Raw genomic sequence first — 27,985 nt, 5'->3', positions numbered from 1 at the left:
ATGTCGTGGCTGCAGGGAGCCATGATCACACTACCGCACTCCAGCCTGGGTGACAGAGAAAGACCTAGTCTCAAAAAAAAAAAGAAAAAAGAAAGAAAGAAGAAAGAAAAAGCAAGAAAGAAAGAAAGAAAGGAAGAAAGAAAGAAAGGGAGAGAGAAAGAAAGGAAGAAAGAAAGAGAAGAAAGAAAGAAAGAAAAGAAAAAGAAAAAAAAAGGAGGACATCTTTATAATCCTGACACCACTTTCTTTTAGATATTTTTGTTTATTTTCTTCTAGTCTTTTTCCTATTGTGTATCCATAAACTTTCTGCCTGCAAAAAGTAGAATCCTATTTTACAGTGTTTAGTAATCTGCCTTTTACCACTTAACAATGTATGATGAACAATATTGTGTAACATCACGTCGGTGACTGATTTTAGTTATAATGTATTTAACAAATTTCCTGTTGTTCAACATTTAAGTTTTTTTTTTAAAAAAAAACTATTAACTATCATAAACAATGCAGCAATGGACATCTATCTAGCTACAAACTTTTATACTTCTATGATAATTTTCATAGGATAGATTCATAGAAGTGTCACTAGGGTATCAAAGTTTTTAAGTCTTTTAAAAAATACTTTTAAACAGATAGAAAAAGTGAAGAACTAGTTTGAATAATTATTAAGCATTTCCATGTAGAACAGTATAATGGAAATAAGACCAGGACAAGTTGATTAGTCACTCAGCCCCTTTAAGCCTTGTCATTAATTAGGGTTGACAATGAGGTGTAAATGTAATTGTTCTTGGAGTTAAATTAGTTAAATTCTTACACAGTAAATGTGACTAGAAACAAACCAGGAGGGTGTCCATGAATATATGAATGGGAATAATGGGAATTTAAATATGAATATAACAATCACCAGATATTTAGTGACATTTCTTTGGATCCTGGTTGGGCAGAGAGATGTTAGTTGACCACAACTGTACAGGAAATGGAGTGTGAGCAACCAAGTTGAAGGTGATCCTCTGGGACCTGTCCGTGGAAGGTAGTCTTGGCTAACAAACCTCAAACATTATGGTTTCCTTAGAGGACTTATTTCACTAATGCAGGAGGTGGTCTCATGCTCCCTTTATTGAGAAATACTTAAGATCAAGTAATTCTTCTGTCCCATAGCATATCACTTGATATATAGCTTGCCTACAGGGAAATAATGCACTAATAGATTGACTTGAGAATTTCAGTTGTCTGAAGAGTTGTATTTGTCATTAGAAAGCAGAAGTTTTAGTCCATTTGTGCTGCTATAACACAATACCACAGACTGGGTAATATATAAACAATAAAAATTCATTTCTCACAGTTCTGGAGGCTGCGAAGTCCACAACCAAGGCACCAGCAGATTCAGTGTCTGGTGCAGACTACTCTCTGCTTTCAAGATGGCATCTTGTTGCTGTGACCTCACGTGGTAAAAGGTGGAAGAGCAAAAAGCCTAGCTAGCTTCCTGGAGCCCTTTGATAAGGGCACCTCATCCCGTTCATGAGGCTGAAGCCATCATACTTAATCACGTCTTAAAGACCCCACCTCTTAATACTATTGTAGTAGGGTTTCAATGTGAATTTTAGAGGGGACACAAACATTCAAACCATAGCAGTAGATAACGGGTACTCTGGTTTTTACCCATCTACGTGAACCTGGTCAATGCAAATCTACCATTGAGAGGTAAGCCCATTCCAATTCCAATGAAACAGAAATTCTGGCTTCTGAGATAGCAAGTGTAAGATGGACCCCACAAAACTCATCTAGGTGAATGCCACCTTGATAGAAGCCAGTCTGGGATGTCAGTCAGTACCACTGGGTGTGACCTGCTTTCATTAAACTACAGCAAACAGTGAACAAAATATTTCATCATGTTTTTCACTTTATTCAATAGATATTAATGGGTATCTAAGTCCATAGCCTGGGAGAGATAAAAGTTTTATCCCTGGAAAGAGACCCATAAATAATATGGTAGCGATAATGAAACAAAAGGCAAAATACTAAAGAAACTTCAAAATTACTGAGGGAGAACAAGAGAGGGCGTGATTAATCACTTGGGGAAGTTTGGGAAGGATTCATGAAGGAAGTGCCATTTATGCTACATCAAGGATAGATCCATCTGTTTGGAGGTGAGGGTGGAGAGAGGAGGCATTCCAGGTAACTGGAACAGGTGTGCTAAGGCAGTGGTCCCCAAATTTTTCACACCAGGGAACGGTTTCATGGAAGACAATCCTTCCACAGACTGAGAAGTGAGTGGTACAGTTTCAGGATGAAACCGTTCCACCTCAGGTCATCAGGCATTAGAATCTCATAAGGAGCACATAGCCTAGATCCCTCACATGTGCAGCTCACAATAAGGTTTGCACTCCTGTGAGAATTTAATGAAGCCACTGATCTGATAGGAGGCAGAGCTCAGGTGGTCATGCTCACTCACTAGCTGCTTACCTCCTGCTGTAACAAAATGACACAGACTGGGTAATATATACAGCCCAGTTCCTACAGGCCATGGACTGGTACTGGTCCGCAGCCCGGGTGCTGGCGACTCCTATATAAGGCATGGAGATGAGGACCATGGCATGCTTTAAGAATCACAACACATTTAGTGAGACTAGAACAAAAGACACAAAGTCTGTGGGAAGGAAGTAGAAAGGAGATAGTGATGAAATATAAATGTTGGAAAGGTTGTTTGGGGCCAGTTTTTGAAGGTCCTTTAAGTGATTTGAAGGAATTTTGATCATATTTTATATTAAAGATAGAGAAATATATGTTGGAAAATGAGATGAAATCAGAGTTGCTTGAATTTATTTCGAAAGATTTTTTAATAATTGAAAAGATGTAAACCTGATAGAGACTATTAGGCAGAGGACTATGTGGTTCTGAAATTGCCTTTATCCTGTAGAGCACTTTTTAATCAACAATTTCGTGGATGATGAAAGCAGCTTTACCAAAGTGGTCAATGACACAAATCTGGAAGGAGGAGCCAAAAAAAAATTGGCTGATCAAATTAAGAATTTAAAAGACTATTTAATTCATGCATTCAAACAATGATTATTAAGCATCTATTATGTTTCAGGAAACTTTCCAAGTCCTTGGGGATCCAGTGGTGAAAAGTTAAAGACCTTGACTTCATAGATTTTATATTCTAAGGAAGAAGGCTGATGAAAATTAAGCAAATAAATATCTAATATAATGTCATGTCATGACAAAGAAGTGAAGGAAATCACTATAATGAAAAAGACAACAGAGAGTAATAGCAGAGGGAGACATTCTGCAGGAAGAGAATTCCGGGCAGGGGACCAGCAAGCACAAACGTCCTGAGATGGGAACAAGCTTGGTCTGCGAGAAGGTGAGTGTGGATGGAGCTGACTGGTCAAGGGGAAAGTGGTAGGAAATGGAGAGTTATCCAACTCGAGTTGGATCAATGAGTGAAAACAAACAAGATATCATTGAACTATGATGCAGATAAAATCGTTAAAAATAATTGAGTAGTATTAAAACAATAAAAATGTAAGAGCTCTGTTTTAGTGTATAAAAATCAATTGCACAAGGGAAGGTTGAAGGAGATGTTACTGGCAGTTTATGTGAAAAAGACCCCAAGGCCTTGGTAGATCCACAAAGTCAGAACTAGCACAGAATGATGACTTCAACACACATACATGCACATGTGCATGCATGCATGCATCTACACTTACACAACCTTAGACTAAATTAACAGAACCCTACCCAAATTAAATAACATAATAAACGAGGATTCTTTTTATCTAGCATATTTAAGGTATTACATTGGATTTAGGATGACAAATGTTACTGGTTACTGATGAATTAAAAGTTTTCCCACTATTTTCTCAGGATGCAAAAAAAATAGAAAAAATAACCCTTTAAAATCATTGTAGGAATATACACAGGAGGAAAATTAGGCTTATTCTGAATGCCTCGGAGTGGAAGCAGATTAAGTCTAGTCTGAGAGAACTCTCAGCCAGGTAGAAATAACTGTTAATGCAGTGGGCTACCTGGGAAAGGTAATCACATCTCATCCACCTGCTTAGATTTCACAGCAAAAAAAAATTAGACATGGGAGCCGGAAGAAAGTCTACCACGCTGCCGATAAAGGAGAACAATGACCTCAGCCAGGATCCATACCTAAATGGGAGCTTCCGACAACCTCCCCTCCAGTCCAGCCTATGCTTTCTACACAGGTGAGGAGGCAGCAGGAAGTGAGGGGCAAGTAATCCCCAGGAGAGAGACTCAGAGCCTACCTATGCACCGGCCCTGCCTCATCAGTATCCTGGTACTAACCCAGCCCCTGAAATGGCAGGCCTTCACCTTCTCACCATGAGGACATGCCACCCCTCCTCACAAAAGTAGGAAAGAAACTGCAGGAAAGCGGCAAAATGATTTCTTCCTCTCTTCTCAAAATAATGCTCTCCCTGGGACTTTTTCCAGCACATCCTGGACGAGAATTCATGAAAAGGCCTTCTAGAGAGGATATCTGCTTTCATCAAAAGGTGTACAAGGTTACTTTTACGTGCCTATCAATTCCTAATATTTTATTTAATTGATTAAAATGCTTAAGGCCTTCCTCTCAGATAAAGTGTAAATTATTCAACCTGTTATTCAAAGGGCTCTGTGAAATACCAGATCTTACTTCTCCAAATTATTCTCTACTATTTTCTAACTGCCCTCCGTCAGTTCAGGCTCATTTACATGCTCGTCTGTGGTTTCTATGCTGTTCCATTCTGCCAAAGCCTACTTGGAATTTCCCTTGCCTTTCTTTCCATCTTTATGCCAGCAACATAATACCTATTGAATGCTTTGTGTTCATAGACTCCTCCCAAGAGCAGTAAGAAATACGAAAGCGTACAAGACAATACTTTTCAAAACAACTGGGTTCCAGATTCAGTGCCAGAAGCATTAAGTCTGGTGTAGGGGGTATTAGGTGGCCATAGCAACAGGGATGAAAGTTATGTGTGGGCTTTTCTGCATCGAAGTCTGATGTGGTTATCACTGTGGCCAAGTGCCTGAGCTGCCAACAGCAGAAGTCAATGTTGAGCCTTTAACTTGGCATCATTCCTCAGGGGAACTGGCCTACTAGTTATTTGGTGACAGGTTGACTGCAGTGGGCCCTTCTAGCATGGAGGGAGCAGTGATTTGTCCTCACCAGCTTTGATGCTTAGTCTGGATATGGATTTGCCTTTCCTGCCCACAGTGCCTCTGTCAGGACCTTGGTTGGTAGGTTTATAGTATCTCTTTAAACACAGTTCTGATGCAGAACTCATTTTATAGTAAAATAAGTGAGGCAGCTGGGCTTGGTTGCTCACCCCTGTAATCCCAGCATTTTGAGAGGCCGAAGCAGGTGGATTGCTTGAGCCCAGGAGTTTGAGACTAGCCTGAGCAACAGAGTGAGACTCCTGTCTCTGCAAAAAAGTAAAAAATTTAAAAATTAAAAATTAGCTGGGTATGGTGGAATGCGCCTGTAGTCCGAGCTACTCAGGAGGCTAAGGTGGTAGGATCACTTGAACCAAGGAGGCAGAGGTTGCAGTGAGCTGAGATCACATCACTGCACTCTAGCCTGGGTGACAGACTGAGACCCTGTCTCAGAAAAAAATAAAAAATAAAACAGTAAAATATAGAGTAAAATAATAAGGCAATGAGGCTTGCACCCGTAGAATTCTGCTGGTCTTACTGCATACTTCATAAAGCAGTTGGCTTTATGGAACTTTGAAATGGCCTGCTAAGAGCTCAGCTATGCTGTTACCTGGGGGACAACTCTGTGAGGCTTGATGACCACAGACTTTAAACCAAAGACTGATCCATGGTGCTCTTCTTTTCACAGCCAGAATACAGAGGTCTGGCAACCAAACGGTGAAGTCGAAATGGCTCTTCTCACTTTTACTTCTAGGTACCCAGTCATGTTTTGTTTTTGTTTTCTGTTTTTGACTTTCTATCTCTTCAACTCTCAGTTCTGCTAATTGAAAGGTCTTGGATCTCAAGTGAGAAATGATTCCATGTGGACACAATAGGGTTTATGCACCAGGGAGTTGAGACACTGTCATTTTGGGTTCTTCATGCCACTGAACCAAGAAGACAGAAAGAAGTCGTTCTATGGCTCTGGGTATTGATTGCAGTTATCAAGAGGAAATCAGATTTATGAACACAATGAGAGCAGGGAGGCTTAAGTCTGGAATCCAGGGACTTCTGGGTGCTAATGGTTCCGCAACCAGGAGTGAATGTTGATGTAAAATCATAACACTCCAAAAAAGGCAGGATCACTAAGGACTTAGACCCTTCAGGAATGGAGGTGTGGTGCCTGCCATCAGGGAAGGAAGCCTAAACAACTGTGATGGTTAATTTTATATGTCAACTTGACTTGGGTAGTAGGTAAACCATCATTTCTGGGTGTTTCCATGAGGGCGCCCCTGGAAGAGATTAGCATTTGAATTGGTGCACTGAGTAAAGAAGCCCTCGTCATGCAGGTGGCCATCAACCCAGCTCTTGAGGGCCCAGATAGAACAAAAAGGCAGAGGAAGGGAGAATTCACTTTCTCTCCTTGAGCTGGAACATCCATCTTCTCCTGCCCTTGGACATCAGAGCTCTTGATCTCAGGCCTCTGGACTCTGAAACCAGTGCCCCAATACCCCCTTCCCATAGTAAGTCTCCTCTTACCCATCTATATATATGCTATTGACTGTTTCTTTGGAGAACACTGATGGATCAGATAATAGGATCTTTATGAGGTCATAAAACATACTATTTTTGTTTACGGAAAAATATTATGATTTCTGATATGTAGCAGTTGCAGGTGATGATAGGGTCTAGAGTGTGGCCTTGGAAATAGAGGCTAAAGTGAAATGAAGTTGTAGTTTCACTGTAATTGATGAGACCTTTTAAACAGAAGGCAGTGATGCTACTTGGTTCATTCAACTGCTTTTGAAATTAGGAATGATAATGCTGGGATATGAGACAGAAAGAAAGATGGGGACATGTCAGAATATGTCTTCTAAAAATACAGTGATCATTTTTCTATTAGGGAAATACATTTTAATGACCAAGATAGGCTATTCATAATCACATGAATTATTTCCCCTCTTCAAGCTGCTAGACAAATGCATAATGAAAATGTCAGAGATTGCTCTGCCTGCTGTCTCAAGTAATAGCCTTAGAGCTGTCAGCAGTGAGTTAATATAAACATGCATATTTGGCTTTGTAAGCATGCTAGAATATTAAATTTTCCTCTAGGACATACAAAATTAAAACAATAAAAGGTCATAGATTCATATTTACCCTTGGCTGAAGTCATTGTGGCTATTTTTTAAAATCCTGGATTATAATCATAAGAAAAAGAAATATCATAAGACCCAGTATTTAACGGTCCAGCAACGGCACTATAATTAGCCTATACACATTTAGAATGACATGAAATTATAATTAGTGAATAATGGCATTAAGAACATTAAGAAGATTACTAGAGTAACCTCACTCTAATGTGCTGTTTAGAAATGATCCCATTTTACACTATATGTATTAGATTTCCTAAATTCTCTTTTGCTGAACTCTTTGCAATGAGGGTACAGTTGTATCAGTCGGCATTTTCCTTCCAGAAAACACAAAGTAGCATCAAAATATTAATTTGGTATCATAAAAAAAATTGTGGCTCTTTTATGCTCTTAAAAACCAGCACTCATTTATCTTTCAGCTGGATCTGCCTAGGAAGTATGTTTTAAAATCATATTTACACACTTTCGTAACTTAGTTATGTGCACAAAACAGTCCCCCCAGCTAGAACTCAGAGTTGCTATTTTACCTTGGAGTATACTTTGCTATTTCCCTTTAAAATTAATGCATTGTGAATCCCATTAGCATCGTTACACAGGTTCATCTCTATCTGCTGTAGAAAAACACTGTATTCAGTCACATTTCCTCTGCACTGTTGCAAGTTTTATTTTCAACTAAAACTACAGCAGGGTAAAAATTTTATGTAAACTAAAAATGGATAGTGGGGTACAAGTCTGGAGAATGACTACTTTGTGGTGGAAAATTTATCTCCGCAAAGATCTTCTCATTTAACTGCAGATAACTCCTTGAAGTAGGGATTTGTAAGTATAAATCTTACGGGTAATTTAAAAAAGATTTTAGCAAAATCAACTAATATTTAATTACAAAACACTCTCAGTTGTATACTGTGATCCGTATATGCTTTTTTGTATTTCAGCTTATCTGGTTTTTGCCTCTTGCATTGCTTTGTCACATGCCTTCTCAAGACTTGTTACTCAAGGGTTACCAGACAAATCCATTTCGTAGCTTCAATTACTAAGGTAGGAAGATAAAAATAATAAACAGCAGTGGAATAGAAGCATTATTACTAGTTGCCAGTTGCCACCAAGGGCACAACCAAGCAAAGAGCCAAGTAAATGCAGAAATGTAGAAAATGACTGTTTTTTTTTCAAAAACTTTATTCTTTTCTAATAAAAATGATATATGTTCATTATAAAAAGTTTCAAATACACAAGAGTCTGAAGAATGTAAAGATCACCCAAATACCACAGCCCAGAAAAAAAACATCCTTAATATTTGGTGAAGATCTCTCTATGAAACATACATTATCTTAAAATATTTAATGTTATAAATGAGCTCATATTCAACATATATTCTGTAGTCTGCTTTTTGATTCAATAATATTTTGGGAACATATATCCATAGCAATAAACATATATCTAAATATTTTTAAATGACAACTGCATGGAATTTATTTAATCCATCTTTTACTGAAGGATGTTTCAGTTGTTTCCAATGTTTTAATATCATAAACATCATGAAATATACCTTTGGGCTCATGTTTGAAGACTTGGACAACTTTTATTCATTAGGATAAATTCCTAAACAAACTGCTGGGTAAAGGTGTATCAACATTTAGGTTTTCATACATGTTGCCAAATTGCCTTCTAGAAAGGTTCTACCAATTTTCACTCCTGCCAATAGTGAACAAGAATTTCATTTTTGTCAATTGCTTTATCTTTGCCAATATGGGAGGACAAAATTAATAATAATAAAATAAAATAACACAACTTTATTAGCTGTTTCCATGTTCAAATAGAGGATACTTTTAATTTTTAAGTTATTCTTTTTCAAGGCAGATATTTCCTGGACTTGAATAAAGTGTTTTTGGTTTGTATTCTCATTCCATCAGTAGTATGACTTAGGGCAAGAGCCAACTCCTTTAAGCTTCATTTTTTTCAATCTAATAGAGCAAGGAAATGGAAACCGGCTCAATAGGTTGTTTAAAGCTTAAGAGATGTGTGAATGCACCTAGCACCTACTAGACACAACAATGAGCCTGCATTTCTGCAAGTAAGCCATTCCTACCTCCTTACCCCCCATTCCAATTAATGTTTGTCTATGAGAATATTTTAAAATTCAAGAGCCAGTGTAAAACTCTGTAAATATTATCTTGCTATTTATAGAGATGACCAGAAAAGTTTGCAATGATGCAGATGACATCCATAATGAGTCTCTTAAATGAAGGTTTGGCAGGCAATACAGGTCTTTTGAATAAAAATGTCTCCCAGGAAAATACTTGCAAGTCAAGCCCACAGACCATCAAGTATATATAAATGATTTGGGATGGGAAGACAGATACAAAACACAACAAACATCAGTTTATTTCCTGCCAGAACACTGGTTTTTCATTGCTTAGGCATGGTTTGGGAATATTTTCCACCATAGAGAAAATTTATAAGCAACACATACGATTAATCTTCTTTTCAAAGATATCTCAGATATTAGTATTTAAAATTAGTAGCTTTTATTCAAGAATGATGAAATGGAATAATTTAAGCAATGATTGATTATATTCTGAATACTAGAAAGATAAACTTCGGGTGCAATCTAGATGACAATCTTGATTCCGAAGATGCTTTGAAGGACTATTTGATTCATTCATTTTACAAATATTTGTTGAACCATATTATGCACCAGGTACTGTGCCAGCCATTAGGGATCCAAAAATGAGCAGGACATAGACCTTTCCCTCAGGGAACCTGCAGTTTTGTGGAAGAAGAAATATAATTTAACAGGTAACTCCAGTATCACGTGATAGTGACCTGAGGTTTGTGTAGGTGCCTCAGACCCCCGGAAGATGCCATCAGTATCCAAACAAATGCCCCAAAGAAACCACATACCAATAGAAGAATAGAATCTGTCACAATTGCCAGCCACAAAGCACACCATAAACTACTTAGTGCATACGAACAGCAAAGTGAGGGCCACCATGGGATTATCAGTTACACAACAGGACAAGGAGAAAACCTCTCTGAACCCATCTGGAAGAGCTGGCAGAGGAGCCAGGACCTATGACAGGAGAACCCCCCTGAGATTTATTCACTCACATATAAGCTCCATGAGGGCAGTGAGCTTTGCTGGTTTCCATCTGCACTGTAGCCCCAGCTCCTAGAATAGTGCCTGATACAAAGGAAGCCATTGCTAAGTATTTATTCAATGAATGGAAGTTTGGATGGATGGATTCATTTAACTCATATCAAGTAACTGCAGTGGGTGCCTGTAGCAGAGAAGTTGTAGCAGAGGAGTAGGATAGTGAAAAAGGCAGGAGGCATGGTACCTACTAAAAATCTGTGGAATCAACAAATGACTTTTCACATCCATCCCTTTTCAGAGGAGCTTGAACTGGCAGTGACTCCATTGTGCAATTTGGAACACAAGAGAAAGCACGGATTTTGAAGTTAGACAAATGTGAGTTCAAATCCTGGCTCCTCCAGATCTGGAAGGACCTGATGGGAGGACTGGGAGGACTTGATTTTAGCAGTTTAGTTTCCTGACTCAGTGTCCTCACCTTATTATAAGATGGGATCCACACCTTCAGGGTGACTCTGAGGGTTAACCAGAAAAAAACATGCAAAGCTCTAGACCCAGTTCCCTTCACCCTTACCCCATTTTTCTGGCATTAGGGATGGTTGTGCACAGCTGCTGTGGATCCCCAATTCCTTGAATAGCCATCCTGAGTGCTTCGTCAGTGCTCTTTTCTATTTCTCTTAATTCCGTATCTCTTTTCAGAAACCTTCTCCAAGAAGCCTTCTTCATCCTCTCAAAAATGCATAGTAATCTATTCCTTCTTCTTCCCCTTTCAGCATTTACTTCAGTTGCATTGGTGTGTGGTTCAAATAACAGATGTCACTGAACTGTTGACTTGGGTAGATGCCCTGTCTTCCTTACTAAACTGTGTCTTACTTTGTACCTTAGTAGCTAATGCAGTGCTCTGATTCTAGCAGGTGCTTAATAAATGCTACTCATGATAAACCTCACTTCCTGTACTCATCAGTCCTCAGGTCATTCAAGTTGTTTTACACAGGGTGATGTGCCACCCTATAAAACTACAATATTATGCAGTGAGTCACAGATCATTACAACTCCCAAGAAGTCAATAAAATTGATTATGTCAGAAATCCCATACCTGTTTTCAAAAACAACAAAATGTTTTCTCCATGTGTTTGGGCATTATAAAATGGGACAAAAGCCTGAAGCTTAGTAAATAGGATCTGCCTGGAGGATTGCTCAGAGTGCATTACAAAAATGAGAGTAAATGAAATTATGAATTCATGTTTGCTGATCAGAGGGAACACCCGGAGACTCATTCTTGCTTTCTTATGTATCTTGGTCTCCACATCATGAAACTATAAAGGTATCCTCTTATTACCCATAGAAAGTTGCAACATTTAATTCGTATCAACTAACGCTTATTAATACACCCACTAGAAGGCAAATCTAGTCAGGAAGACTGAATCACTCAACAGAAGATTTGGTACTTCCCAGCCACAGTGGCATCTGCTTACCACAACGTTAATCAGGTCACTGCCAGCTTATCTGACTTCATCTTTGAGGTGTCCAAAATAGTTATACTCTAGAAAGATGATCTAGTCAATAAGATGATTGGTCAACAATCTTTCTAGAGCTCCCACTCTGTGCTAACCAACATCCTATGTAATAGGATGAATATAATAGAATGAAAAGAAAGGATCCTTTTCTCAAAAACCATACCAGTGATGGAAAGGTAGGATCTACCAATCTATAACAATTTAAGAGCACCTTAAGGCAGCGATTTTCACTGATGTGAAGAGCGGGCTTCACATCACTGGCATCAGCATCACCTGGGAACTCATTAGAAAGCAAAATTTCTAACCCCAGACCTACTGCATCAGAAGCTGGGTGGACCCAGCAATCTGCGTTTTTAACCAGCTTTCCAAGTCATTCTGATGCATACTACAGTTTGAGAAACCCTGCTTTAAGTCAGCTAAGCAAGTTCAAATCAACATAATACCAACAGATTATATGTGCTGAGTAACTGCATGGGCCTGATGTTAATCAGAGCTTCCTTAATGACCCTTCATTGAATGTATTGGTGGGGGTCCATATTCTAAGTGAAAAACAGTTTAATGCAGAGTCAATTCTTGATGATCTCTTTTGTGAATTATTAGTGGCAACTTCACATGATTCCAGGCTAAATTTCCCAATTCAGCCAATATAATCTCAGATTACATCTCTAAAATAAGCTAAATCGGGCTCAGAATGGTTTGCAATATGTAAACCAAATGTCAAAGACTTTTGCTGCTTCCTTTCATTAACACGTGTAATCAAGAGTTGCCAGTCTAGCACAGGTCACAGGAATAAAAGTTATATGAAGTTTAGTCCAACCCTTTCATATGTGTGGTGATCAGATGGGGCAGAGAGCTCTGAGCAGCCAGATACCGTAGAGAGCAGTGGTGGGCATGGGTTCTCCCAACTGCTTACTGAGGGCCTGTATAAAGCCTGTCAATCAGACTAAGACTTACTGTGGTTTTAATCTCACTTCGTGCTTTTTTGGAAAATTGTAACTCCATGTTTCTGACCTTGATCTGTTAATCTCACCCTGATTCCTGATGATTTTCTTCTTTGATTAGTTGTTCTTCAACATGGAATCTAATCTGAATATGATTAACCCAACCATACTGACTCACCAAAAAAATAAAATAAAACAAAAGACATGAGCCTATTCCTCTGCTGGACAAGAAACTAGAGGTTTACCCTTCTATTACAAGCTCCTTGGAGAGGAAGATTCAGTAAATCCTCTGAAAATGGTTTTCTTCAGTGTTTCTATCCATCATCATAAGGAGTCATTATCCTCCCTTTGTTAATTTACTCGGCAATGTTTATTATAGCTGAATTATTGATTATGTGGCTTCATAGGGGTAATTTAATTCAACTTAATTTATAAGGAAACACCTGCTCTGTGTAGGATGACACATTAGGCTCTGAAGAGATGGCCCTTACACACTCAGGGAGTATGACAGACAGAGTAATGGCCCCCCAAAGATGTCCACGTCCCAATTCCAGAAACCTGTGAATATGTTACTTTACACGAGAAAACGGACTTTGCAGGTGTAATTAAATTAAGGATCTGAGACACAGAGATTTTCCTGGCTTATCTGAGTGGGCCCAGTGAAATCACAAAGGTCTTTATAAAAGACATGCAGAAGGGCCAGAATGAGACGAAGAGGGTAGTGAAGATGTGGTGAGACAGAGAGAGAGAGGGAGATCTGAAATGTCACGTTGCTGGCTTTGAAGACGGAGGAAGAGGCCATGAGCCAAAGAAGGCAGGTGGCCTCTAGAAGCTGGAAAAGGCAAGTCAGTGAGTTCTCCCCAACAGCCTCCAGAAAGAATGCTAAGGAATTCTGACCTCCAGAACTGCAAAATAATTAATTTATGTTACTTTAAGTCACTAAATTTGTGATAATGTGTTACAAAAACAGTAGAACACTAATATAGGGAGTTTACAACCTAGTAAAAGAGATGAAGGCCAGGTGCGGTGGCTCATGCCTGTAATCCCAGCACTTTGGGAGGCCAGGCAGGCGGATCACGAGGTCAGGAGATCGAGACCATCCTGCCTAACATGGTGAAACCCCGTCTCTACTAAAAATACAAAAAATTAGCCGGGCGTAGTGGCGGGCGCCTGTAGTCCCAGCTACTCGGGAGGCTGAGGCGGGAGAATGGCGTGAACCCGGGAGGCAGAGCTTGCGGTGAGCCGAGATTGTGCCACTGCACTCCAGCCCGGACGACAGAGCGAGACTCCATCTCAAAAAAAAAAAAAAAAAAAAAAGAGAGATAAGACAAGCAGCTTTGATATAATTCAGAAAGTGATAAATATAAAATAGAAATATAAAGAAATTGCTGTGGAAATACTGATAAAGGGAGTACTTCTGGTTGTAGAGATTAGGGAAGCTTCCAGGAAGTGGCTGTTTTGTAGAGCTCTGATGATTGGTAGGATTTCAAAAGAGAGAGATCCAAGAAACAGCAGGAATGAAGGCCCAGAGTTGAAAGGTGTAGATTAAACAAAAAGCTGACCTAGGCCCTTAACCAGCCATTTTCTCAGGAATAAAAATTACTTGATGGACATTTCACATAGTCTCCTTAAGATATAATAGGTCACTAAGTCTGTTTTTAAAAAGCTGTAATAATAGTCAATACAGGATAAACTGTCCTAAGAGTTTAGGATAGATCTTGGGAAGAAATCCCCTTTCAACACAGAGCATGCCGTAGCTAAGGGTGAACCTGGCTCATTTTCAGACAAGCAGGCTAGTCAGGGATTAACCAAAAAACAAGAGGGGTCAATCAGAATAACAAGGTGATTCTTTCCAAAGGTATCTATTAACATTTACAAATTAGACATTTCCTACAACCCTTGCAAGCAAGCTAAACCAAACGATGGAATCCAACTGAATGTTCTTGGCAGATGGAGGCTCTGAGGACTCACACCGAGGATGATGGAGAGGACATTACAATCCAGTCCCTTTTTGGTAGGTTTTGATTGTTTTGTTTGGCTGAAGTCAGAACCCACGATCTTAAGGAATTCTGAATGGCTCTAATTGAGCGTGGATTTGGTCATGAGACAATTATCCTGATAAAACAATTTTTTAAGGCACTCTGTTTGAGGGTTTGGGAAAAAAGGAATGGAATTATCCAGATTGTTTATCTGCATCACCCAAACTCACTAGTGATCATTCTCTTGGCATTGCTTATGGAGCCAATGTCTTCCCAAGGTCATACCTATGCTCAGGTGCCTATGCAATACTTGCTTTTTTCTTTATCTTCTGGTGGAATTTATTCTTTTTTGTATTGTTCATATTCATCCCAGGAAAATTTGGAGGAACAGCTGCTCTCCACTGGCCTGCTCCTGCAAGAATGGCCTGGAGCTTCTGAAGAAGGATCCATATTTACCTCATAGGGCCTTAAGTCCTGGGATGGAACTATATACTTTGGGAACCAACTTTCTTCACAAGAAGAACTGGGCATGTTGCAAGCTTCCTCATTTCTCTTGCTCTCTGGCTTTTTGTCCAAGCTCAGAAACATAACCTCAGACTGGCTGCATTCAAAAGGAGTTTTCTGAGTCATTCTGTCTATCCTCAGGCCTTCATCAGAAGGTAGTAAATTGTTATTCTGGCTTTCATCATCTTCCACTGGAATACTTGGTACATTCTCCAGGAATAGAGGAGAAGGACACCTGAAGGACTTTAGTGATGTGGGAGGATCTTCAGCAAAATACAAGCTGGCTTGAGTACTTTCAAGAGTATTTAAAACCTAATAACAAAGAAGCAAACAGACATTAAATTAAGTTTGAATAATCTTTCCTTTTACCTTTTATCACTCTACCTATAAAGAATATTCTTTCATTTTCATGAAATTAGTTCAGCTATAGAATTTTGAATTAGAAGGGATCTTAAAGATTAGCTAACCCCCTTTATTTTGAGGAGTAAATTAAGTGACTTAAAACCAGGTATAAAAGAAACTACACTGAAGTAAATACCAAGAGACCTGACTTAAGCCTCAGATTTGCCACCAACTAGCTTTGTGAACTTGGGCAAGTCTCTACATTTCTTACTTCAACCATAATATGTGGAAGATTGGAAGGGAATAAGGAAATGGTGGGCCCAACCTGTAATTCTTAAATGCCAGTTTTTTGTTGTTGTTCTTGTTTTGTTTGTTTGTTTGTTTTGTTTTGTTTTGAGATGGAGTCTCACTCTGTTGCCCAGGCCTGTGGCGCAGTGGTATAATCTCGGCTCACTGCAACCTACGCCTCCCAGGTTCAGGCAATCCTCCTGCCTTAGCCTCCGAAGTAGCTGGTATTACAGCCACGTGCCACCATGCCCGGCTAATTTTTGTATTTTTAGTAGAGATGGGGTTTCACCATGTTGGCCAGGCTGGTTTCAAACTCCTGACCTCAGCTGATCCACCCACCTCAGACTCCCAAAGTGCTGGGATTACAGTCGTGAGCCAGGGTGCCTGACTAAATGCCAGAAGTTTTAGGGAGCTCTTTTAAAGTGCATATTCCTTGGTCCCAACATAGAGATTGTCATTCAAAAAATAAGGTGTTGAAGGTCCAGGAATCTGTATGTTAGAAGCTTCGGATGATTTGGATGTACAGCTAGATGTGAGAACCCTTGATGTAATTAATACACCATACAACATACCTTCATATACACACACACGTAATTAAAAAAATACATATAGAGAGCTTTACAGTTTACAAAGTGCTTTCACATATATTATCTCATTTAACCTGTACAAACAACATTAATCATTCTCATTTTATAGATGATAAAGCCTGAGGCTCAGAAAAGGGAAGCAGTATCATTAGTCAGTAAGGTACAGACCTGCTGTTTGACACCAGATCTCCGGGCTTCCAATTCTCTGTCCCTGCACGATACATGTCATAGCTCCTTCCTGAGCCCTTGGCTCCACACAACTCTCACGGGTGGTGTCAGGCCTGGAATACAGCTCTCCTGCCTCGAAGGCCAGTGCTGTTTATATTCTGATTATGTCAACTCCTTGTTTAAAACCCTTGCATGGCTCTATGATAGACTCAGGATAAAATCCAAACTCCTAGAATGGAATTCATGTCCCTCTGTCATGGAAGCTTCTATTATTTTAACCACTCCAGGCTTTCCCTCACTGCTCCCCCTCCATGATGCTGAATTATCTGTGGTCTTAGCACCATGGGCTCCATCACCTTGGAGCCTTTGCAGGTATTCATTCTCTCTGCTTGGGATGTCTTTCCATCCTTACTGCTGCCTAAATCCAACCTGTTTTTCAGATCTTAGCTAAACCGTCATATCTATCAAAAAGCTTCCTTAACTTCCATGGGCTGGTGTGTATTCTGAATCCATGCTCCACGGCAACCTGGCCTTCTGTCTATCATTATGTTTCTCTTGCTGGACCAACATTCTATGTTTACTGATCTGACTCCTCTTAACAGTGAGCTTGAGGGTAGTCATTGCATCTTGATCACTGATGTATTCCCAGCACCCAGTACAAAGTCTGGCACACACAGAGTAGGCATTAATTAAGTATTTGTTTATTTGTGCAAATAAACAAATAAATGAATGGGTGATTAAGTCTATGGATAGATTAATAAATTAAAAAAAAACGGATAAGGAAAATATATGCTGCATTTATAATGAGCCAGATCTCTTAATGAAGACTGAACACTTTGGGAGGCCGAGGCCAGTGGATCACTTGAGGTCAGGAGTTCGAGACCAGCCTGGCCAACATGTGAAACCCCGCCTCTACTAAAAATACAAAAATTAGCCAGGCGTGGTGGCTCGTGCCTATAATCCCAGCTACTTGGGAGGCTGAGGCAGTAGAATCACTTGAACTGGGGAGGTGGAGGTTGCAGTGGGCCGAGATAGTGCCACTGCACTCCAGCCTGGGCAACAGAGTGAGACTCTGTCTCCAAAAAAAAAAAAGATTGAATAAAATATTCCCTGCAAACTGCTCATTTATGTCTTTACATTAAATTTTTTGTGGAGTCTTGGTTCCACCTAGAAATGACCTCTAACAGAGTACCAAATGATGTGGCTTTTTGACCTGGAAACACTATTATATTGGAATTCTCTGTTGGAGGCTGGATTTGTCTCATTAACAAATAATTCACTTAGATACACAATTTATCTAGTTTAGATTTTCCATGGTTCTGTGGGCTCAGTTTTGAATAAAACCATGTATATACTCACTTCATCCATTGATGGTCTTAACTTTGCCCGCGTTGCAGCACACCGGCCTGCCAAACAGAAGAGCTTGGCAGAGAAATTCCGAGGGCAGGGAGGCACTTTCTTATCTAGAAATGAGAGACATGAATCCAGGCCTCTCTTCTCCATCAATTCTCTAAGGAGATCCCGCTTGGGAGAGAGGGAGACAATTTTATCACAGAGAACTTGATCAAAAAATGACCAAGAGATAGGTGCCAGGATGAAAACAATTCTTACCAGCTGGATATGTTTTGGATCATCTAACACTACTCTACATCCTGTTAGAACTTCCATTATTACCTACAAGGAATATATAGAAAGTCAGCTATATATCTTAAAAATATACACACAATTTTTTGCAACTATTAACCATGACTATGAATATAGTTCATTCTGATTAACGACTTTATATTTTATTAATTGCTTGATTACACAAAATTAATATATAAGATGGGCTAACAGGAAATCAATGAGTCAAAAGTTAAAACTCTTTAAAAAATTCTTAGAATCTAGAACATTCTTGGCAATAAACTCTCCTCCTTTGTTAACTGGCAGTTGGTACTCACAATTCCAAAGCTGTAGACGTCTGTTTTAATGGAAAGTTTCCCCTGTCTGATGTACTCTTCTGGCATGTACCACAGATGTTTACTGCTGCTGCTGGTCATATTTATGGTACAACTCTGATGTTCTAGGTGGGACCGGAAGTGTGCCATGGCAAAATCAGTTAGTTTGGGTTGAAACTGATCATCCAAAAGGATGTTTGCACTAAAATTGTGATCAGGGACAAACAAGACAAAATATCATAAAGGCACTTCAGTGTAAACAAACATACTATAAACTCACCTTCTTCATATCTGGTTAATTCAAAACACTGTCAAAATAAAGCCAAACAAATTTCCATGAACTAGAGAACATTCTTTCATTTTTCTTAATGTACAAATCCAAGTGTTATCTGCAACCTAGAATAAAAACCTGACCTAGGAACAGTGGGCATTTCAAACTTAAAGATACATATGTGAAGTTGCTGGGTAAAGCTGATGCTTTCTCACTAAGAGAAACTGAAGTTAACCAAAACAGCTTTCCTTGTGCTTTTCTTACACTTACGGAGAACATGAACTGAGTTTCAATCAGCTGATTATGTGTCTGTTATGTGCAAGAGCTGTGCTGTGAAATGCTTGGCTTATGAGCACAGAGCCACTAACTTGGAATGATTTGAGGACTCTTTGGTAGTCCCTGCCCTCATGGCAGCCCTATCCCATGGTTTCATCTCTGTTTTTTGGTCTTTGAGTCTTATTTAAAATACAAATGTTTGCAGAGACAAAGGCAAAGTGCTTATAGTCAATATAAGCAGTTGTCACATTAAAAACCTTAAGAATCATCTGACATTTTGGCTGAGGGTAGGCATTGGCTTACTTTTACCTTCAAAGGGCTGTCAAAGCAGGAATGGGAAAGGATAAGCCAAGAGAGAGATCCATTTCCCACTGCATACAGCCAGGAGCTCTGCCTTTCCCTGGCTCCATGACCACCCACAGTTTCCTTCGCCATGTAAGCCTCAGTGCCCTCTCTCCTCTCATGTGAAATGAGGAGAACAGAACTCTGGCAGGGGGAAAACGAAGTGCATAGTGTCCTCCCCAGCACTTGGTAATGCTCAAAAAAATGGCAGCTAGGAGGAAGATTAGTAATCAATTCTAAGAGAACAGATGGATATTGAGAAGGAGGTGGGGCAGCCAACAGAAAGTCATGCAATTCCCAGCTTTGATTAGGGCTCTTCAGAGCTTACTCTTTATTTCCTGAAACCAAAGCATCTAATAGTACACCTGCCCATCCAAAATGCCAAGAGGCATATTTGTAGTACGACATGCTGTTACTAAAAGTGCTACAGCAACAGCCACGGGATATCAAGAAGTTCTTAATTCTGAACAAACTTTGGATCTTACAAAAGCTCCAGAAGTCTTTGCTATCCCTATACAGGTAGGTTAACGGGCAGGCCCCAGTTCCATAGGTCTGAACTGCAAGTGTTCTTACTGTTCAGAGGACTAAGAGTCCAACTTCTATTTAGAGAGTTTGGGGGAAACAGTTCAATGTATGAAGCTAAGGCCTTAAAGATTCTAGTCCAGACTTTGTCTAGGGCTGAGTTGACAACAGAAAAAACAAAGGCACTTCCGGTGGTCTTTTTTTTTTTTTTCGAGACAAAGTTTCGTTCTTGTCCCCCAGGCTGGAGCGCATTGGCACGATCTCAGCTCACTGCAACCTCTGCCTCTCGGGTTCAAGTGAGTCTCCTGCCTCAGCCTCCTGAGTAGCTGGGATTACAGGCGCCTGCCACTACACTCGGCTAATTTTTAGTAGAGATGGGGTTTCACCATGTTGACCAGGCTGGTCTTGAACTTCTGACTTCAGGTGATCCACCTGCCTCGGCCTCCCGAAGTGCTGGGATTACAGGCATGAGCTACCGCGCCCAGACCCTGCGGTCTTTTAAGGATAAAGACACATTTTAAACTTTATTTCACTCCCCCTTCCGCTAAGGGTGGCAAGGGAATTGTAAAATCCAAAAAGCCCACCTTCTGAGCTCTAGGGCCTCTTATGAGCTGTGTGCTCTTAGCATTTATGGAAGGAAGGTCAGAGAGGCCTGGTTCCCAAGGCTCGTATCAATGAGCACAGTTGTCATTTCTCTCCTTGCCTTCTCCCTTCTCCCTGGAGAACCCAGCAGCTGCTAAAGCCAGCCTGGGCCTCGCACACCCCCATCTGTCACTCCTCACCCACTCTTACTTTCTCACTTGGAGAACTGTTGACTATCCTGACATACCTCAGATGAGGAACAGACTAGAGTCAGATCCAACTTCTCTCCAGCTCTAGATAAGAAGAGACTGTCAGTTCATAATCACTTCTTCCCTAGGTTGACTCTTCAATGGATCAGATCAAGTCTGAGGCTCCTGGAGATGCCCTGAGGGTTTCAGAGTCCTGGGGGCATTTGAATGCAGGAGTTTGCCGGTGGGCCAGGAGGCGAGGTGGGAAAAAAAGGTTCTCCAACCTTCATTGCCAGGACCCCACCTTCTGCCCTTCAACTTTGGAGTCACTTCTGCATGCCCCATTTCATTTCAGCACAGGGGGAGGGCGGGAATGTTCTGAATGGCAGATACTCAATGTCAAACACCTAAACATCTTCCTCTATCACAGCTCTAAAAAAAGGCATTGAATTATACTTGACAATGCCAGAATCATGAGACTGCAAAAGCTGAATTTTTGAAACACCAAAAAAAAAAAAAAAAAAAAAAAAAAAAATCCCTGAATCTTTTTTAAGTACAAAAAGGGAGAAAAAAGCAACAGTAATAACAACAAAACCTTCAATCTAATTCATTTATTTGACCCATAGCAAAGCTGGTGGGATGCTTTCAGCAAATGGTGAGTCAGCTTCTGTGAAAGTTGGGCAGAAGGGAGTTGAGTAACCACAAACAATGCTTACACCATAAAACCCAGAGAGGACTTTGGGTCAGTGAAAGGCCATCAACAAGATGTGAAATTATTCTAGGGTACTGAATTTACAGTTTGAATAATGACAATCGGTGAAAAGATAAGTCGTTTTTCAGCTGACTTTAGTGTATAACATAAATTTTGAGTCCAGTGATTTATTCTGTTCTAAATAAAGGTTAGCGGTAGCTGAGGAAGAAGGATGTTCTGTTTTAGGAAAGCGGAAATTGCAAAAGGCCCTTCAACGATCAATTTCTACCTTAATTCTTTTCCCCTGCTTCAACCTTAAATAGAATGTTCAAACACAAAGTGTCTTCAGCTTCCATGCAGGTCAGCTGAGTAAGTTAATCCTGTGGGGTGAAAATAAACTAACAAAATTAAGAACCTAAAACAACTACAGTCATGGCAATATCATGCAAAAGGGCAGCCTGCAAGCAACTGTGGCCACCAAAGAGATAGATAAAAGACATCTTTGACCCATATCCATGGTTCATATCCTCAATTTCATGCTTCTACAATCGATTTTTTCTACTCTTTATCACAAGGCTATTTACCTTAACAGAGAGGCCATCCCCTCTCCAGATAATTCCTTTAACAGAATGATCATTGGTTGTACACTGAGGAAGTATGGAGAATCCTACACAGATGATGAGTTTGTAACCTGACTCTAGGATGTTACTTAATCTCTCTATTAGTAGGGGTCTCTAGGACAATTTTTGGGGGGACCTGAATCCCCCAAACAAATGCTACTTTGTAATGAGAATTGCTTTCTTTGCTCACCAGTTTATCTCCTAATTAAGTTCAATCCCTTGAACCTTAAACATAAGACAAGATGCTCCACCTAGATTATAATGCAGGATTTGAATTCAAGTGCAAATACCATATTTGGCATGAAAGAGCATGATTGGTTTTTAAAGAGAGAGAGATATATATACCTACATATGTATAATATATATACCAATATATTTTATATATATATGTGTGTATATATATATATAGTATATATATGGGTCCAGCAGTCCAGCGCCTGGGTGCCTGGAAACTCTCAGGAAAGGCCAGGACTCCACAGAAGGATCTAGGGAAGAGGGGACAGGGAGCCACAGATTGGCTCCAGAGATAAAGAGGACCCAACGGCCCCTCTGGGACAGCCTGAGGCAACAGCACACATGTGCTGTCTGTATTACGGCTGTTGCAACACTGAGACACCCCTCACTAGATGCCCTGCCTCCCCTGACCAGATGAGGCAAGACTCAGTTTCTCCTAGAACCTGCAGGCTACTAAAACAGTTGTGCACCCCACCCCAACTTAAGTGTGCACTGCATCCTGCCTGGAATGCTACAAATCTGAAACCCTTTATTCCCCTGTGGGACTGCGGAGCTTTCTCTTTCATCCCCGCTGAACCTAGGCAGGTCTGAGAGACACAGTATTCAAGCTTGTTTTTGCTTGTTGGTGCCTTCTGAGTCTAGGCACTCGGTGCAAAGGCCCAGTAAGGGGTGTTCCTCCTTTAATTGTGAAACTCCAAATCTACCCACAACTAGCACAACCCCCCGAAGCCTGTTTCCCTGTTGGTATAAAGATCTGATACTGCTTACTTCACGGGGTTCTTACCAGTATTAAATGAGAAAACGTAAGGAGTAACACTCACAGAGGGCTCAAAGTATGCTTTAAAGGATATAGGCTGGCCATTGTCCATCCTATGTCCCTTACCTTAAAATCCCAAAAGGCTTGGTTGCATGTCTCTAGAAGTCCAAAGACACCAACTCAAGGAACAAAAATACAGGGGGTTGTAGGATGTCCCTGGAGATCTGAGGACCCTTCAGTTAGTTAATGCCAACAAATTGGCTGAGTTTCAAATAGTTCCAGAGAAGTTCTGGGCAAACGTATTTTCCAGACATTTTAAGACAATGGAGAGACAGAAAAAAACTGACATGTACCGTGCATATGTGTATGTATCTATGTGTGTAAGTAAATGAATGTTGGGGATTACAGTGGTGGCAAATAGAATAGGGGAAATTTTAATTTATGTCATATTTAATTGTTTTGGCATCCCTTAGAAAAAATCAAATTTGGATATTTTAGAAGAGGGGAGGCACTGGGGGAAAACAGGAAAAATCTGAGGAAAAAGAATTGTATATATCTAAAATTTTTCTGAGAGATAAAAATAGGCTTTTTGAGGGGGTTAAGAGGGAAAGGGAGGAGACTGAGTAAAGAATCTTATCAGTCAAAGAAAGAAAGAGACTTTGCATTCCCTGTAGGCTTTGACATGCCTGTTAAACACCGAGCTCGGCTCCAACCTTCCCGTCTGGGGATAAAGGCAGGAGGAGCCTGGGTCTTCAGGCAAGGGTGTCCTGGTCGCAGGGAGGGGCCAATCTGTGGCCCCCTATGCCCTCTTCCCAACCACTCAGTTTTTCTAGTCTTTCGGAAAGGAAATTACCCATGCACTCACTCACTCTGACCTTACATCTCTGATCAATTTCCATTAAAAAAAAAAAAAAAAGTCCATTTTGAAGCAAATGGCTTTTTCTTTGTTTCTTTCCTAGACCATTTCCCTTGTATGAAAGACTGTTTCACTTGGCAGGAGACAAATGGCAATACTGATTAAAGAACATGATTTTATAGGAAACATTAGAAATGTTCACCAAGATTATCTCTTTGCTTTGGAAACATTAGCAGGAATGAAATGTCTGGGATGGAAAATGCTAAGGATAAAATGCATTTCCATTTAAAATAGTTCATAAATGTAAAAACAATTAAGCTCACTAAGGGCTAGGAGGGAAATAACAAGGAAGTTTACTGCTTTCAGATGCTTTTAAGTGATCCTGTAAGTCAAAAACATCTTCGTTTCTCCAATAAAAATGTAAGGGTCTTTGGCCAAGAATATAGGCTGCAACTTTTCAAGATTCTTTTCTTTAAGTCCTTTCCTTCTGAAATTCCACCACCTGGAAGCAGGTTTTGTTTTTATAACATTCTCTTTGAAGAGTTCAAATTACTAAGACATTTTTTAGCTAAATAAACCCCCAGACTTGTTGAAAACACCTTGTAAACATGGGCATTGCTTCTCCTGTGGGTGTTTCTGAGCTGTGTCTTTGACAGCTTCTTCCTTAGAAAGCTATCTACTCTCACCACTTTCCAGGCCCGATCTCCCCTTCAATGCCTGTTGCTTCTGCCAGGAGTCCAATGTCAGCACTTCCAAGTTTCTGCACACTAATTATGCTTTCCTCTCCTTCCCAATTTCCCTGTCTCTGCCGATGACGCCAACATGCTTCCATTAATCCCAGACCTTTAATTCCTTAAAAAGTGCATGATGATTGGACTCACACAAACATGGAATGCAACCTCTCTTTTCCCTTCTACAGCCATGAGACAGAGGCCAGTCACTAATCTCTGTAAGCCTCAGCTTTCTCCTCTATCAAATGGAGATAATAACTATAATACCTGAACTCAGGCTTGCTGGGAGGATTGCTAACAAGTTATTCAGCAGGCGTTGATGCCAGGTGAAAAGTCTCTGGCTCTCATTGAGCTCTCTCATCTGATTGCAGTCTATCTGCTACCCTTAAGGTATTAGTACTTACTATGCAGTCAGGACAAACTATGCTTTCTGCTGTCTTGGCCTCTCCCCGTTCTGTTCCCCTCATCTTGAAAATACTCTCCCCTGCTTTATTTTTATCTGAGTCCTCTCTGCAGCCATAAGATTCACTTCCTTCATAAACTTTTCACTTGACTGCTCCAAATTCCAGTGCTCCTCCTTTCTCCAAAATTCCTACTGTACAGCTCCAATGACATTGTTTGACACCCACAGGGAGCCCACCTGATGTTGTTTACTTAAGCGTAATGTTGAGTCTATAGAAGATACTAAGTAAATATTTGTTGATATAATCAATTATGTAGAGAGGATTTGAAACTGAGGGTAGCCCTAGACTACTCAGTATAGGAATGGTGAATATGTGGCTTAAATGTTGCCATAACATTTATCCTCCCAAAACATCCTCCCATATTCTTGGCAAACATCAAAAATTTAGTTCAGAAAGCACCCACCATAAATTCTCTTTCAACCCTGCATGTGGGAAATCATTATCAATCAATCAGACATGGAACATGAGACAACACTGACTTGTCATCACTGCTATAGAATCCTGCAGAGGAGGTGAATGAGGCCCACAGGGTTGACATGACTTGTTCCATGCAAAACCTCTTAATAGCAGGGCCAGAACTAACACCTAGCCCCACTATTTTTCTGTTTGGTGCTCTTTTGATTTACTACAGTTAACTGAGACAACATCTTTTTACTCAGCTACTCATGAAAGACTAAGAGACTATTGATTTCAAAGAGAAATGAAATGAGCTTTTATCTCCTTTTTCTTTAGCTGTATATAGATAATTCCAGCGGCAAATGGGCAAGTCACAGGATTTTAGCTCCACAGAAAAGAAGTCTGAATAATGAGAGCTGCACCCAAATGGAGCTGGACCCCCACAACATGCTGGGCCCACCATACAGCAAGGGTTCAAGTACAGGTTGGATGAACCACTCTTCTCACATTGTGGGGGGATAATTACAGTTCATTGCCAGGCCTGGGTTGTGCTTTCAGTCTATCACCTCACTTCCTCCTCACAATGCTGGGAGAAGGCGGAGCACTGTCACCCCAGTACCAGATGAGGTAAGAGACTGAGCCTCAGGGGATTAAGCGACTTGCCCAAGATCACAGTGCCAGAAAGTAGAGGAGTAGGGATTTGTACTGAGATCTATGTGACCCCAAAGGCCACACTCTCAACCAGTGATGAGAGACAGGGACAACAACGAGATCGCTAGGGTGGCTGGTAAAGAAGGGGAAGGACAGATGAAAGACTAGGGAGAGGGTGTTTCAGAAAAACAGGCATTTCAGAACTTTGACTAAAACCTGCTCCAGAGTGGGCAGGCGGCTGGAGGCGCCTCCCTAAACATATCTGACCTCATTCTGATTTGGAAGCTGATCAGGGTAAAGCTTGGCCAGGATTTAAGAGAATACAGGGTCACGTTCTCCTGTAACAGTCCTAGACTCGTGAGTACAGAGCCCAGTACAAAAATAGGCAGGTGTAATGTCAAAGAATTTGACAGCAACAAGAGGTCACCTTAAGACTGTCTTGGTTGGCTCCGAATGTACAAGTGTGAAAACTTTTGGCCACTCTCTGGCCACAGAAAGAGAAACAAGACCTGGGTCTGAACTCAGATTTCTTTTTCTTTTTCTTTTTCTTTTTTTTTTTTTAGACGGAGTCTTGCTCTGTCACCCAGACTGTAGTGCAGTGATGCAATTTTAGCTCACTACAACTGCCACCTCCTGGGTTCAAGCAATTCTCCTGCCTCAGCCTCCAGAGTAGCTGGGACTACAAGCACATGCCACTATGCCTGGTTAATTTTTTTTTTTTTTTTTTTTTTGGTATTTTTAGTAGAGATGGGGTTTCAGCATGTTGGCCAGGCTGGTCTCAAACTCCTGACCTCAAGTGATCTGCCTACCTCAGCCTCCCAAAGTGCTGGGATTATAGGTGTGAGCCACCTCACCCGGCCTGAACCCAGATTTCTGGTGGTCTTCCCACATCCACATCCTCATCCTCCCTCCTCCCTGCTGAAGACATGAGCACCATTTCACTTTGCTTTAGACAAAAGATGTTATTCACACTTTGGGCACCAGGCTGCTGAATAATGATTTTCCAACTTTCATTTTAAAAACTATTTTAAAACCATAAAAATGACAGATTATCAAGCTTCTTTACTGATAAAATTAATTACAGAGAATGATTGAACTGATAAGGATTTCATTTAGTAACTTGAGACTGTCTTTTGGAACTTTTTCCAATTAATTGGCTTGAGACAGTAAGGTCTGACGCCAAGTTATTTTTGTCTAATCAACTTTATGTTATTGTTAGACTAGAACATACTTCTTTAAATACAATCTAAAGAACATAAAGAAGTAAAAAAATAAGCCATTGAAAAATAAGCTATAGGTTCTCCAACTAAACAAAACGTTGTTGATATTTTGGTATGTTTTACTTTTAATATTTTTTTAATGCATGAATTTGTAGTTATACAAAGTTATAATTATATACTACACGCTACTTTAATTTGGTCTTTTCCACTTAATCTCACTTTATATACATTGTTCCATGCTATTTCATACTATTAAAAACATAATAATATCGGAGGACGCGGCGGCGCTGCTCCTCCGCTGCCGCCGGGAGAGTCGGCGACGCCGCCAGCTCCGCGCGCGAACTCCCGTCCATGGCACGCAGAGCGGCGGCTGCCCGAGCTGCTCGAGTCTCGCCCCGCGCCGCGCCGCGCCGCGCCGCGCCGCACTTTTAGGCGAGTGCGGAGGTCGAGGGCGGAGGGGAAGTCAGCGCGGAGCTGCAGCCCCCGCCGGCCGCCGCCACGCGGCGAGAGGGATTTCCCAGAGCTGCCTCGGCCCCGGGCCCGG

At 40.6% G+C, this 27,985-nt stretch overlaps 1 protein-coding gene and 1 long non-coding RNA gene across 3 annotated transcripts in view; one reads left to right on the top strand and one right to left on the bottom strand.

The window, feature by feature from the left end:
- The first annotated feature begins 5,778 nt into the window (after positions 1 to 5,778).
- On the top strand, positions 5,779 to 26,106 carry LOC129525663 (uncharacterized). The gene is made up of 4 exons (XR_008670090.2): positions 5,779 to 5,911; positions 8,222 to 8,324; positions 10,679 to 10,755; positions 25,907 to 26,106. It is a non-coding gene; the product is annotated as an uncharacterized lncRNA (long non-coding RNA).
- The window catches only part of IRAK3 (interleukin 1 receptor associated kinase 3), a 115,620-nt gene continuing 102,316 nt past the window's right edge, over positions 14,682 to 27,985 (bottom strand). For both annotated transcript variants that reach the window (XM_055356996.2, XM_031001115.3), the window contains 4 exons: positions 18,644 to 18,842; positions 18,315 to 18,377; positions 18,063 to 18,227; positions 14,682 to 15,630 (listed from right to left, as the gene is read on the bottom strand). In XM_055356996.2, coding sequence (XP_055212971.1) covers positions 15,154 to 15,630; positions 18,063 to 18,227; positions 18,315 to 18,377; positions 18,644 to 18,842 — 904 coding nt within the window. In that variant the 3' untranslated portion in view covers positions 14,682 to 15,153. The remainder of the gene's footprint in view (positions 15,631 to 18,062; positions 18,228 to 18,314; positions 18,378 to 18,643; positions 18,843 to 27,985) is intronic.

Source organism: Gorilla gorilla, chromosome 10 (genome assembly GCF_029281585.2).
Source record: "Gorilla gorilla gorilla isolate KB3781 chromosome 10, NHGRI_mGorGor1-v2.1_pri, whole genome shotgun sequence".
NCBI classification, from domain to species: Eukaryota; Metazoa; Chordata; class Mammalia; order Primates; family Hominidae; genus Gorilla; species Gorilla gorilla.
This window is presented reverse-complemented; position numbering and strand designations above follow the sequence as displayed.